Below are 13,846 nucleotides of genomic sequence, written 5' to 3'. Positions count from 1 at the left end.
CACCGCTGAAAAACTTTTTGATGTTCGGTCGAAGCAGGAATCGAACCCACGACCTTGTGTATGCAAGGCGGGCATGCTAACCATTGCACCACGGTGGCTCCCGTCTATATTGGGTTTATACAAAGACATGGACCGATAATCAACATTTTCGTCACACCTCTTTATGGTCATAAAATACCTCTAGATTTCCAATTTGTCTGAAAATTGTTTTTATCCTATTTCTATAAGCCCGGTCCGGTTTCTATAAGCCCAAGACCCCAAATCGGGAGGTCGTTTTATATGGGGACCATACCAAAACATGGACCGATACTCGCCATTTTCGGCACACCTCTTCATGGTCCTAAAATACCTCTAGATTTCCAATTTCAGGCAAATTGGATAAAAACTGCGGTTTCTATAAACCCAAGACCCCTAATCTGGTGGTCGGTTTAAATGGGGACTATGTCAAAACCAGGACCGATATAGCCCATCTTCGAACTTGGCCTGCCTGCAGACAAAAGACGAGTTTGTGCAGAATTTCAGCACGATAGCTGCATTATTGGATAAAAACTACGGTTTCTATAAGCCCAAGACCCCAAATCTGGAGGTCGGTTTATATGGGGACTATGTCAAAACCAGGATCTTCGAACTTGCAGACAAAAGACGAGTTTGTGCAAAATTTCAGCACGATAGCTGCATTATTGGAGACTATGGCGTGATTACAACAGACAACCAGACAGACATATGGGCAGGTTATATCGTCTTAGAATTTCTCCCTGATCAAGAATATATACATTATATAGTCGAAAATCGATATTTCGATGTGTTACAAATGGAATGACAAACTTATTATACCCCCATCACCATTCTGTGGTGGTTGGTATAAAAAATATTTGACAAAATTATTATTTTTCACTTATTAAAGAAAATTTCGTAATTTGAAGACAAAAATTGATGTTCAAAATTGCAAAAATGTCTTTAGTGCCATACGAAGTTCAAGATGGGCGCATGGGAAAAATTTTAAATTTTTAGAAAATTCTGAACTAATTTGTGGGAGACACGAATTTAGTTAATCTTTATGCTTCATTTGTGTATAAGTTTTCCCTCTGTTTTACTTAATTTTAAGTAACGTTCGCAAATAATTATTAAAGTCATGAATACTTTCTTAAAACCTTATAATTCCATAAACTAAAAAATCGGCTTTAGTGAAATATAGGGTGCACTTTTTTTGAAGTGTACTCAAAGTTGTTGGGCCAAAAACTTACAAATCACGTCTTATACAATGGGCAGCCGTAATAACATGACGATTGGAAATCAATGTACCACCGCATTTAAATGGACGCACACTATAGGGATCATAACCGAGTAAGGCCATCCAAGGCCAAGCACCAATTTGACTCTCATCACCACCCACAATTTTTGGTGTTGTCTGATTGATGAGACCACATCCTTCCTCTTCTGTTGTCAAATGGTTTCCACTATGATTCATCAAGCGAGGCTTTCGTGATGATGATGATGTCGTCGTTGTCATATTTCTGGGACAACATACATCTGTACTTTGATTGCCGCAGGCACTATGGGATTTACGTAGAGTGCTTTTAATCTCTTCATTATTGGGATCAGCTTGGAGTTTATTCAAGAGTACTGGACACTCTTTAAGAGCTGCAATTAAAACAATTAAAAATGTAATTGAAAATCCAAACATTCTTGAAAAGTAAGAAGAAAAAGATAAAGTAGGACAGAACGGGCTCTAATCAATTGGAAAATCACCACATCTTAATTTTAGGATATGAAATTTACGCAATGCTGAGAACAAGTTACTTCAAAATAAAGAAATGTTATTTAATTCAAAGTTTGTAATCTTTGTTTGAAAAATAACTTTAATTTTACAATAATCATCTATAAGAGATATTAAATCTCTGCGCTTTCTTTAGTTTGCATGTTTTTAAATTCATCCGATTCGGTTGAAATTTGGTATGTGGTGTTAGTATATGGTCTCTAACAACTATACAGGAATTGATCCGTATCGGTCCATAAATATATATAGCCCCCATATAAATCTATCCCCAGATTTGTCCTCCGGAGCCTCTTGGAAAAATTCATCCGATCAGGTTGAAATTTGGAACATGTTGTTAGAATGTGGTCTCTAACAAACACGCAAGAATTGGTCCATATCGGTCCATAATTATATATAGCCCCCATATAAACCGTTCCCCAGATTTGATCTCCGGAGCCTCTTGGAGGAGCAAAATTCATCCGATCCGGTTGAAATTTGGTACGTGCTGTTAGTATAAGGCCGCTAATAACCATGCCAAAATTGGTCCATATCGGTCTATAGTTATATATAGCCGATCCCCAATCACACAAAAATTGTTGTCAACATTTTATTTTGTCAAAATTTTATTTCTATAGAAACTTTAAACTTAATTATATACGTATTTAATCGGCCTTTTTTAGTTTAATATATACCACGTATGGACTATGTGGTATATATTACGGTGTTAGGAAGTTTTAAGATACCTTGCCATCGGCTTCAGTAGAAGTTTCTACGCAATCCATGGTGGAGGGTACATAAGCTTCGGCCTGGCCGAACTTACGGTCGTATATACTTGTTTTTAGTAAATCTGTGTCGTATTTTGGAAATTAGCGTTACTCCGTTTAAATCGAATATTTTTGAACTAAGCAAATTTTCCTTAAAATAAAGAAACACATTTTTGATTTAAAAAAAAAAATCGTCCTTAATTTAGCTGAAATATTGAATCTCTAGATTTGAGATAAAAACGCTCCAAATATAGGCTAAAACTTATTTTGAGGATTTAGCATTTTCGAAGCCTCCTTTTATTCATTTGCTCCATTGATGCTATTTTAGTGCGATGGTGTCGAGAACTGTTGGACTGTCCACACTGAAAAAAATATTGTCTTGAGGTTAGAGATTTCATGTCTTTAAAATACGAATGCAAATTTTGCTTAGCATAGAAGACGCATTTCTCTAATATAAAGTTGTTTTCCTTGTCCAAAAGTCGATAAACTTTTCAATGAAGTCGTGTTGTCCTTATAATTAAGTGATTTGACTTAAAAATGGGTATCATAACATGAAATAAAAAATGTTTGGGCAAAGGTCAAGTTGACTTTAATAATTCAGAAAAATTCATTAAATTTAATGAAATTGTCTTTAAATTTGTCGTCTTTTTGCATCTTGACTATAAAGCAAAAAATCGTTCAAATATAGGACATGTTTTTCAAAACTTTATTTTAAAGAAGTTTTTTACTTGAAACATAGCATAATTTCTACTGGAAGTCGAGTCTTAATTTGGAAAATAAAGTTGTCGTTAACTCGGTTTTAAAGGTCTTTGATAGCATATGAAGTAAAAATGATGAGAAAGTGAAAAATTAAAATTTGCTTCCTAGAAGCAAGTACACAAAACCCAAATTTAAAAGAGAATTGTGTCTTAAAAGTATCCTTACTTGTATTCTCCGCTTCTTTGGCTCGGAATCAATACCAAATTTTTTAAAGGAAAGTCAAAATCTTTGGAACCGGGCATGCTTTTGCGCCCAAAATCTCTGTCTGCTCAAGGCTACAACACATACAGGACATTTTCCCGATAATATTCGGCATTTTTAGTTCTGGTGGTCAATCGAAGGCTTACATTTCCTCTTTGACATGTTATCCCGATAATTTTGTTAATTCACAAACAGCTCTATTTTAGAATGGCTTCTCATAGGAAAAGCCCAAATTCGTTTAAGGACCACTTTCGTGCAAGCGAAGCAACACCGTGGATCTTTTCATTTTAAGTTGTTTGTGTATCGGTGAACTCTTCCACCTTTTGGAACTTCAATGGCTATAGTCAAAGCTTAATTTTTCATTTCGGAAATTCCCGAGATTTTACTATATTTTAGGTTAGGTGTCCACATAGCGCCTTAGAACCCTAGACTTAGGCTCTTTTTAATTTGTTGCAATGGCTAATATACATGCCATATCAAAGGAAGTTTTCCTTTAAGTGGGATCCCGAGAAATTAAAAAAAAACAAATGCTGGGATGGAAAAAGTCCGGGAAGAAACTCTAGTTGGATCCTTTCTTGAGATTTGTTTGGATCATAAGTAAGTTTTCTATCATTGCGGCGTGGATTTTGATCAAATTTGGACATTTTACAAAAAAAAAAAAAAAACTACCAACAAAAACATTTTATTTTGCAAAATTGTATTTCTATAGAAAATTTAGTCAAAATTTTATTTTTATAGAAAATTTTGAAAACGAAAATTTTTATAGATAATTTTGTCTAAATTTTATTTTTATAGGAAATTTGGTGAAAATTTTATTTCTATAGAGAATTTTGTCAAAACATAGTTTCTACACTCAAAAAAAGTTTACTTGGATCCAAAGATTTTGACCTTCCTTTAAGGATTTTGGTTCCGAGCCAAAGATGCGGCTTCTTTAAAATAAATACATTTCTTAGGGACCTCCCTGACTTTAAATCTAGGATCGATAAAATTAAAATTGGATACAGATCTCATTCATCGAATTTTTATTCTCTGTTTGCAATATATTAATAAAGGTGTTCATGTACAAACAAATTCCAGTTTCAAATTACAAATTATGCCAAGTACTTCAAAGTAAAAACTGTTTTCTTAATGCAAAAAAAAAAAACTTTAAACCAAAATGCAAATCCTTAAAATAAGTCTTAGCCTATATTTGAAGAATTTTTATCTTAAATTTAAAAATTGAATATGTCAGTTGAGTTAAACACGATTTCTTTAAATTAAAAATGTTTTTCTTTATTTTAAGGAACATTTGCCTTACTTCAAAGATCTACAACTTCAACAGAGGGACGCACAATTTCAAGATTTGTGTCCTAAATTTAATGAAAACAAGTATATACGGCCGTAAGTTCGACCAGGCCGAATCTTATGTACCCTCCACCACGGATTGCGTAGAAACTTCTACGAAAGACTGTCATTCACAATCAAATTACTTGGGTTGTGATATCTTAAAACTTCTTAACATCGTTTTCTAAATTGTGAGTTAGTCCATACGTGGTATATATTAGACAAAAAAGTTATGTATAGGTAAGTCTACAAATAATTACGAATCGATATGGACTTTTGCGCGGTACGTAGAGAGCCAGAATTAAAATATGGGGGTCGCTTATATGGGGGCTATATATAATTATGAACTTGATACGGACCAATTTTTGTGTGATTGGGGATCGATTTATCTGAAGGCTATATATAACTATAGACCGATATGGACCTAGTTAGGCATCGTTGTTAACGGCCATATACTAGCACAATGTCCCAAATTTCAACTCACTCGGATGAAATTTGCTCCTCCAAGAGGCTCCAAAACCAAATCTCGGGATCGGTTTATATGGGGGCTATGTATGATTATGGACTGATATGGACCACTTTTGGCATGGTTGTTAAATATCATATACTACCACCACGTACCAAATTTCAACCAGATCGGATGAATTTTGCTTCCCCAAAAGGCACCGGAGGTCAAATCTGGGGATCGGTTTATATGGGAGCTATATATAATTATGGACTGAAATGAACCAATTCCTGCATGGTTGTTGGATACCATATACTAACATCACGTACCAAATTTCAACCGAATGGAAAGAATTTTGCTCTTCCAAGGGACTCCGGAGGTCAAATCTGGGGATCGGTTTATATGGGGCCTATATATAATTATGAACCGATATCGACCAATTTTTGCATGGGAGTTTGAGGCCATATATTAACACCACGTACCAAATTTAAACTGAATCAGATCAATTTTGGTCTTCCAAGAGGCTCCGGAAGCCAAATCTGGGGATCGGTTTATATGGGGGCTATATATAATTATGGACCGATGTGAACCAATTTTTGCATGCTTGTTAGAGACCATACACTAACACCACGTACCAAATTTCAGCCGGATCGGATCAAATTTGCTTCTCTTAGAGGCACCACAAGCCAAATCGTTAGATCGGTTTATATGGGGGCTATATATAATTATGGACCGATGTCACCCAATTTTTGCGTTGTTGTTAGAGACCATATACTAACACCATGTACCAAATTTCAGCCGGATCGGATCAAATTTGCTTCTCTTAGAGGCCCACAAGCCAAATCGTTAGATCGGTTTATATGGGTGCTATATATAATTATGGACCGATGTCACCCAATTTTTGCGTTGTTGTTAGAGACCATATACTAACACCATGTACCAAATTTCAGCCGGATCGGATGAAATTTGCTTTTCTTAGAGGCCTCGCAAGCCAAATTTGGGGGTCCGTTTATATGGGGGCTATACGTAAAAGTGGACCGATATGGCCCATTTGCAATACCATCCGACCTACATCAATAACAACTACTTGTGCCAAGTTTCAACAGACGGACGGACGGACGGACATGCTCAGATCGACTCAGAATTTCACCAGGACCCAGAATATATATACTTTATGGGGTCTTAGAGCAATATTTCGATGTGTTACAAACGGAATGACAAAGTTAATATACCCCCCATCCTATGGTGGAGGGTATAAAAATGTTTGAAGCAAGGATTATAAACTTTCTTTTAATTGAAATGTCATTATTGTAAAATTTAAGTTTCATAATCTTCCATATTATGTCAATATTTTTTCCAGTGCATAAAAAATTTTGTTAAAATTTTATTTCTATAGAAAAGATTGTTAAAATTTTATTTCTTTTTGAAGTATCTCTTAGTTGGAGAGAAATATTTTGCAAAACCCTACCAAAACAGAAACAATTCTATCAATCTACACTGAAAAAAATATTGTCGTGAGGTCAAAGATTTCATGTCTTTAAAATACGAATACAAATTTTGCTTAGCATAGAAGACGCATTTCTCTAAAATAAAGTTATTTTCCTTGTCCACAAGTCGATAAACTTTTCAATGAAGTCATATTGTCCTTATAAGTAAGTGATTTGACTTAAAAATGGGCATCTTAACATGAAAGAAAAAATTTATAGGCTAAGGTCAACTTGACTTTAATAATTCAGAAAAATTCTTTAAATTTAATGAAGTTGTCTTTAAATTTGTTGTCTTTTTGCATCTTGACTACAAAGCAAAAATTGTTCAAATATAGCACATGTTTTTCAAAACTTTATTTTAAAGAAGTGTTTTACTTCAAACGTAGCATAATTTCTACTGGAAGTCGAGTCCTAATTTGGAAAATAAAGTTGCAGTTAACTCGTTTTTAAAGGACTTTGATAGCATATGAAGAAAAAAAGCTGAGAAAGCGAAAAATTAAAATTTGCTTCCTAGAAGCAAGTACACAAAACCTAAATTTAAAAGAGAATTGTGTCTTAAAAGTATCCTTACTTGTATTCTCCGCTTCTTTGGCTCGGAATCAATACCAAATTTTTTAAAGTAAAGACAAAATCTTTGGAACCGAGTATGCTTTTTTTTCAGTGTACCAAACAGTATAAAATCTACTATTTTTGGTAGAATTCTACCAACTTTAGCAACCGTGATCAAGTACACCGTTGTCCACAGCGGATTTTAATTTCTATGGTTACACTGTAAAAAATATTGTCGTGAGGTCAAAGATTTCATGTCTTTCAAATACGAATACAAATTTTGCTTAGCATAGAAGACGCATTTCTCTAAAAAAAAAGTTATTTTCCTTGTCCAAAAGTCGATAAACTTTTCAATGAAGTCGTATTGTCTTATAATTAAGTGATTTGACTTAAAAATGGGTATCTTAACATGAAAGAAAAAAATTATAGGCTAAGGTCAACTTGACTTTAATAATTCAGAAAAATTCTTTAAATTTAATGAAATTGTCTTTAAATTTGTTGTCTTTTTGCATCTTGACAACAAAGCAAAAAATCGTTCAAATATAGGACATGTTTTTCAAAACTCTATTTCAAAGAAGTTTTTTACTTCAAACATAGCATAATTTCTACTTATGTCGAGTCCTAATTTGGAAAACAAAGTTGCCGTTAACTCGTTTTTAAAGGACCTTGATAGCGTATGAAGAAAAAAAGCTGAGAAAGCGAAAAATTAAAATTTGCTTCCTAGAAGCAAGTACACAAAACCTAAATTTAAAAGAGAATTGTGTCTTAAAAGTATCCTTACTTGTATTCTCCGCTTCTTTGGCTCGGAATCAATACCAAATTTTTTTAAGTAAAGACAAAATCTTTGGAACCGAGTATGCTTTTTTTTCAGTGTAGGTTAGGTGGCAGCCCGATGTATCAGGCTCACTTAGACTATTCAGTCCATTGTGATACCACATTGGTGAACTTCTCTCTTATCACTGAGTGCTGCCCGATTCCATGTTAAGCTCAATGACAATGGACCTCCTTTTTATAGCCGAGTCCGAACGGCGTTCCACATTGCAGTGAAACCACTTAGAGAAGCTTTGAAACCCTCAGAAATGTCACCAGCATTACTGAGGTGGGATAATCCACCGCTGAAAAACTTTTTGGTGTTCGGTCGAAGCAGGAATCGAACCCACGACCTTGTGTATGCAAGGCGAGCATGCTAACTATTGCACCACGGTGGCTCCTCATTAATTTCTATACATATCCTTTATTTCTTGGTCCCAAATACCAGATCCATGGAAAGACTCACTATATGGGGTTTCACTTACATTTACAAACTCCTGAAGATGATTCTGTTGTAAGACATAAAACCGTGGAAGAATCGTCGTTCCTGGTCCTATGTGGAAGTGATGTGGTGAAAGGTGTTTCCGTTGTTGTCGTTGTGGTTGTTGTCTTCGCCGTTGGTGTTCTCGCCATCGTTGTAGTTGCTGCATGGGGACCAGTGTTTGGTAAGTGTCCACCATTAGAACCTATATTATTAGCAATACGACTACAACATAGCTTTAAAGATGAACCCAAAAAAAATTATATCAATTCTCTAGTTGTACATTTTTGGTCACTTTATACAAACTCACCACTGGATATTGATCGGGCGTCACACGATTACCACATAACCTTTGTAATTCTGCCGAATATTGTTTAGCTGAATCTGTACTCAGTCTTTCGAAGAGTATCAATACCTCAGGGCAATATTTCAATGAAACACATGTTCCGTATTCACCCAATGGTGTACGGCAAAAGTTTGCATCATAACTTGGACTAGATACAAAACCCCGTTGACTTTGACTAATGTTTACAGAGTATAAAATTATTGCTAATAAAAATACACCACGCATTTTGATAAACTCTACACTACAGTGTTCTATCGTTTTTTTAATATCCTTTTTTCATTTGATGCTCAAATTCCTCTTTCGAAGAAGAAAAATACTTTGGGAAAAACACAATTCCCTCTGTGCCCGTCAATTATTAAAACACAAATGCCACTTGTTACCTTAACCCCTGTGTCGAGATATTTCATTTTGTAAAATTAAATTTCGCATTAGCAATAAAAATCGTGTTTAATGTTACACTGCAATAGGTCCCTTTTCCCCCCTATCTAGAGATGTACAATAGAGTGTAACGAATAGTGAAGCGTTACAATAGCAAATTCAGAAACATGGTTAGGGTATATCTACACTGTTAGAAAAATATGTTTTTCATATGTTCCGATATAAACAAAATGTGTTTCGGGCACAATTTTAAAACACAATATATTTATTTAAGTTTAGTTCCTCTTTATTAATAAGTAGTATTAATAATAAGAGTTGACGGACACCTTCAAATATAAAAGCGGGCATTAAGTTCGAGTTTTGCAGCTAAAACAATTTAAAAAGTTTATTTTCTTTAAAATGAATTATTAAAGAACAAGTGTATACGGCCGTAAGTTCGGCCAGGCCGAATCTTATGTACCCTCCACCATGGATTGCGTAGAAACTTCTACGAAAGACTGTCATCCACAATCGAATTACTTGGGTTGTGGTATCTTAAAACGTCTTAATATCGTTTTCTAAATTGTGAGTTAGTCCATACGTGGTATATATTAGACAAAAAAACTTATGTATAGGTAAGTCTACAAATAATTACGAATCGACATGGACTTTTGCACCGTACGTAGAGAGCCAGAATATAAATATGGGGGCCGCTTATATGGGGGCTATATAGAATGATGAACTTGATATGGACCACTTTTTGTGTGATTGGAAATCGATTCATATGAGGGATATATATAACTATAGACCGATATGGACCTAGTTACGCATGGTTTTTAACGACCATATACTAGCACAATGTACCAAATTTCAACTCACTCGGATGAAATTTGCTCCTCCAAGTGGCTCCAAAACCAAATCTCGGGATCGGTTTATATGGGGGCTATATATGATTATGGACTGATATGGACCACTTTTGGCATGGTTGTTAAATATCATATACGATCACCACGTACCAAAATTTCAAGCAGATCGGATGAATTTTGCTTCTCCAAAAGGCACCGGAGGTCAAATCTGGGGATCGGTTTATATGGGAGCTATATATAATTATGGGCTGATAGGAACCAATTCTTGCATGGTTGTTGGATACCATATACTAACATCACGTACCAAATTTCAACCGAATGCTCTTCCAAGGGGTTCTGGAGGTCAAATCTGGGAATCGGTTTATATGGGGCCTATATACAATTATGGACCGATACCGACCAATTTTTACATGGTAGTTTGAGGCTATATTTTAACACCACGTACCAAATTTCAACTGAATCAGATGAGTTTTGGTCTTCCAAGAGGCTCCGGAGGTCAAATCTGGTGATCGGTTTATATGGGGGCTATATATAATTATGGACCGATGTGGACCAATTTTTGCATGATTGTTAGAGACCATATACTAACACCATGTACCAAATTTCAGCCGGATCGGATGAAATTTGCTTCTCTTAAAGGCCTCTCAAGCCAAATCGGGGGATCGGTTTATATGGGGGCTATATATAATTATGGACCGATGGGGACCAATTTTTGCATGATTGTTAGAGACCATATACTAACACCATGTACCAAATTTCAGCCGGATCGAATGAAATTTGCTTCTCTTAAAGGCCTCGCAAGCCAAATCGGGGGATCGGTTTATATGGGGGCTTAATATAATTATGGACCGATGGGGACTTATTTTAGCATGGTTGTTAGAGACCATATACTAACACCATGTACCAAATTTCAGCCTGATCGGATGAAATTTGCTTCTCTTAGAGGCCTCGCAAGCCAAATCGGGGGATCGGTTTATATGGGGGCTATATATAATTATGGACCGATGTGGACCAATTTTTGCATGGTTGTTAAAGATCATATACTAACACCATGTACTAAATTTCAGCCGGATCGGATGAAATTTGCTTCTCTTAGAGACCTCGCAAGCCAAATCGGGGGATCGGTTTATATGGGGGCTATATATAATTATGGACCGATGTGGACAAATTTTTGCATGATTGTTAGAGACCATATACTAACACCATGTACCAAATTTCAGCCAGATCGGATGAAATTTGCTTCTCTTAGAGGCCTCGCAAGCTAAATTTGGGGGTCCGTTTATATGGGGGCTATACGTAAAAGTGGACCGATATGGCCCATTTTCAATACCATCCGACCTACATCAATAACAACTACTTGTGCCAAGTTTCAAGTCGATAGCTTGTTTCGTTCGGAAGTTAGCGTGATTTCAACAGACGGACGGACGGACGGACGGACGGACATGCTCAGATCGACTCAGAATTTCACCACGACCCAGAATATATATACTTTATAGGGTCTTAGAGCAATATTTCGATGTGTTACAAACCTATGGTGGAGGGTATAAAAATAAAAAGCATTTTAGAGCGATGGTGTTAAATGCTAGTAAAAAACTGTTCACGCCTAAATAAATTTATGTTTACATTATAAAATTATTTATGTATGTTTATACTCGACTCCATGTTCTTCTTTTGTTAGAGTTTTTGAATTCCTTCCAAATTTTAAAGTTTTGTACCAAAAACAGTTTTTTGTTACAAAATTGTTATTTTTGCAATAAAAAAATAATATTTTATCCAAAAATCAATCAATTTCGTTTATATCAAGCACTGTTACTGACTATAAATCTTTAATAACCCACATTTCGAAGTTTCATTATAAAAATTTAATATAGTATAAATATAAATGTGTAAATTAAAAAAAAAAAACAAGTATATAAAGCAGTAAATTCGGCCGGGCCGAATTTTAAATACCCACCACCATGAATCAAATATGGTAGTTTACTTTGAAAACTCTTCGTCGTAGTGGGTTACTTGATAATATATAGAATTGTAGGGGGTTTGATGACAAATCTTCTCCAAAGCAAGTCAGTTCCCGAAGACAAACTTTAAAGATTCTACCTATGAAGACCAGATCAGATTCTGGATTTATGAGAACCAATTTTGTTTGAGTTTTAGAGAAATTATAAACATATCGTGTATATGATGAAATTACGCCTTGATTTAAAATCTTAAATATGTAGATTTTTCGACCATTATTTAAATACGATGAGTAAAATCCGGAAATTTTACTTTCAGTTTGAAGCAATTTTCATGATCAGTGCGCCTGCTATACCCTGAAAGAAGTGTTTTCTTTTTTGAGAAACGTAATTTTAGACAAGCAAAGTTTTCTTTTGACCCAAATTTTAGAGACAATCGTTGAATAATAGATTACTAATTTCCAGCAAATCGGATAAAAACTACGGATTCTAGAAGCCCAAGAAATAAAGCCGGGAGATCGGTGTACATGGGGGCTACACCAAAACATGGACCGATAGGCACCATTTGCTACTCACATATTTGCGATCTTAAAATACCTCCAGATGTTCAATTTCAAACAAATCGGCTAGAAAATATAGTCTCCAGACGCCCAAGAAGTAAAAATCGAGAGATCAGTCTATATGGGGGCTATACCAAAAAATGGGCACCGTTTTCGGCACACCTTTTCGGCACACATTTTCGGCACTCCTTTTTATGGTCCCAAAAGAACTCTAGATTTTTCAATTTCAGGAAAATCGGATAGAAAATATAGTTTCTAGAAGCCCAAGAAGCAAAATCGGGAGATAGTCTCTATGGGGGCTATATCAAAACATCGACCGATGAGCACTATTTTCGGCACACCTTTTCATGGTCCTCAACTACCTCTAGATTTCCAATTTCAAACAAATCGGCTAGAAAATATAGTCTTCAGACGCCCAAGAAGTAAAAATCGAGAGATCAGTCTATATGGGGGCTATACCAAAACATGGACCGATGGGCACCATTTTCGGCACACCTTTTTATGGTCCTCAAATACCTCTATACTTCCAATTTCAGGCAAATTGGATAAAAACTACGGTTTTTATAGGCCCAAGACTCCAAATCGGGAGGTTGGTTTATATGGGGGCTATATCAAAACATGGACCGATGGACACCATTTTCGACACACCTCTTTATGGTCCCAAAATACCTCTAGATTTTCAATTTCATACAAATCGGACAGAAAATACTGTTTCTAGACGCGTAAGAAGCAAAATCGGGATATCGGTCTATATGGGGGCTATACCAAAACATGGACCGATTCGGACCATTTTCGACACACCTCTCTATAGTCTCACAATACCTCTAGATTTCCAATTTCAGGCAAATCGGATGGTAAATATAGTTTCTAGACGCCCAAGAAGCAAACTCGGGAGATCCGTCTATATGGGGGCTATATCAAAACATGGACCGATACGGACCATTTTCGAAACACCTCCTTATGGTCCTAAAATACCTCTAGATTTTCAATTTCAGACAAATCGGATAGAAAATACTGTTTCTAGACGCCTAAGAAGCAAAATCGGGAGATCGGTCTATATGGGGGCTATACCAAAACATGGACCGATACGGACCATTTTCGACACACCTCTTTATGGTCCCAAAATACCTCTGGATTTCCAATTTCAGGCAAATCTGATAAAAACTACGGTTTTTATAGGCCCACGA

At 35.7% G+C, this 13,846-nt stretch overlaps 1 protein-coding gene across 1 annotated transcript in view; it reads right to left on the bottom strand.

The window, feature by feature from the left end:
* LOC142235842 (ovochymase-like) overlaps positions 1 to 13,846 on the bottom strand; it is a 59,427-nt gene that overhangs the window by 13,889 nt on the left and 31,692 nt on the right. Inside the window, exons 8-10 of the mRNA XM_075307096.1 lie at positions 8,886 to 9,191; positions 8,580 to 8,811; positions 1,245 to 1,641 (exon numbers count right to left, since the gene is read on the bottom strand). Coding sequence (XP_075163211.1) covers positions 1,245 to 1,641; positions 8,580 to 8,811; positions 8,886 to 9,191 — 935 coding nt within the window. The remainder of the gene's footprint in view (positions 1 to 1,244; positions 1,642 to 8,579; positions 8,812 to 8,885; positions 9,192 to 13,846) is intronic.

This window comes from Haematobia irritans, chromosome 4 (genome assembly GCF_050003625.1).
Source record: "Haematobia irritans isolate KBUSLIRL chromosome 4, ASM5000362v1, whole genome shotgun sequence".
Classification (NCBI taxonomy): domain Eukaryota; kingdom Metazoa; phylum Arthropoda; class Insecta; order Diptera; family Muscidae; genus Haematobia; species Haematobia irritans.
This window is presented reverse-complemented; position numbering and strand designations above follow the sequence as displayed.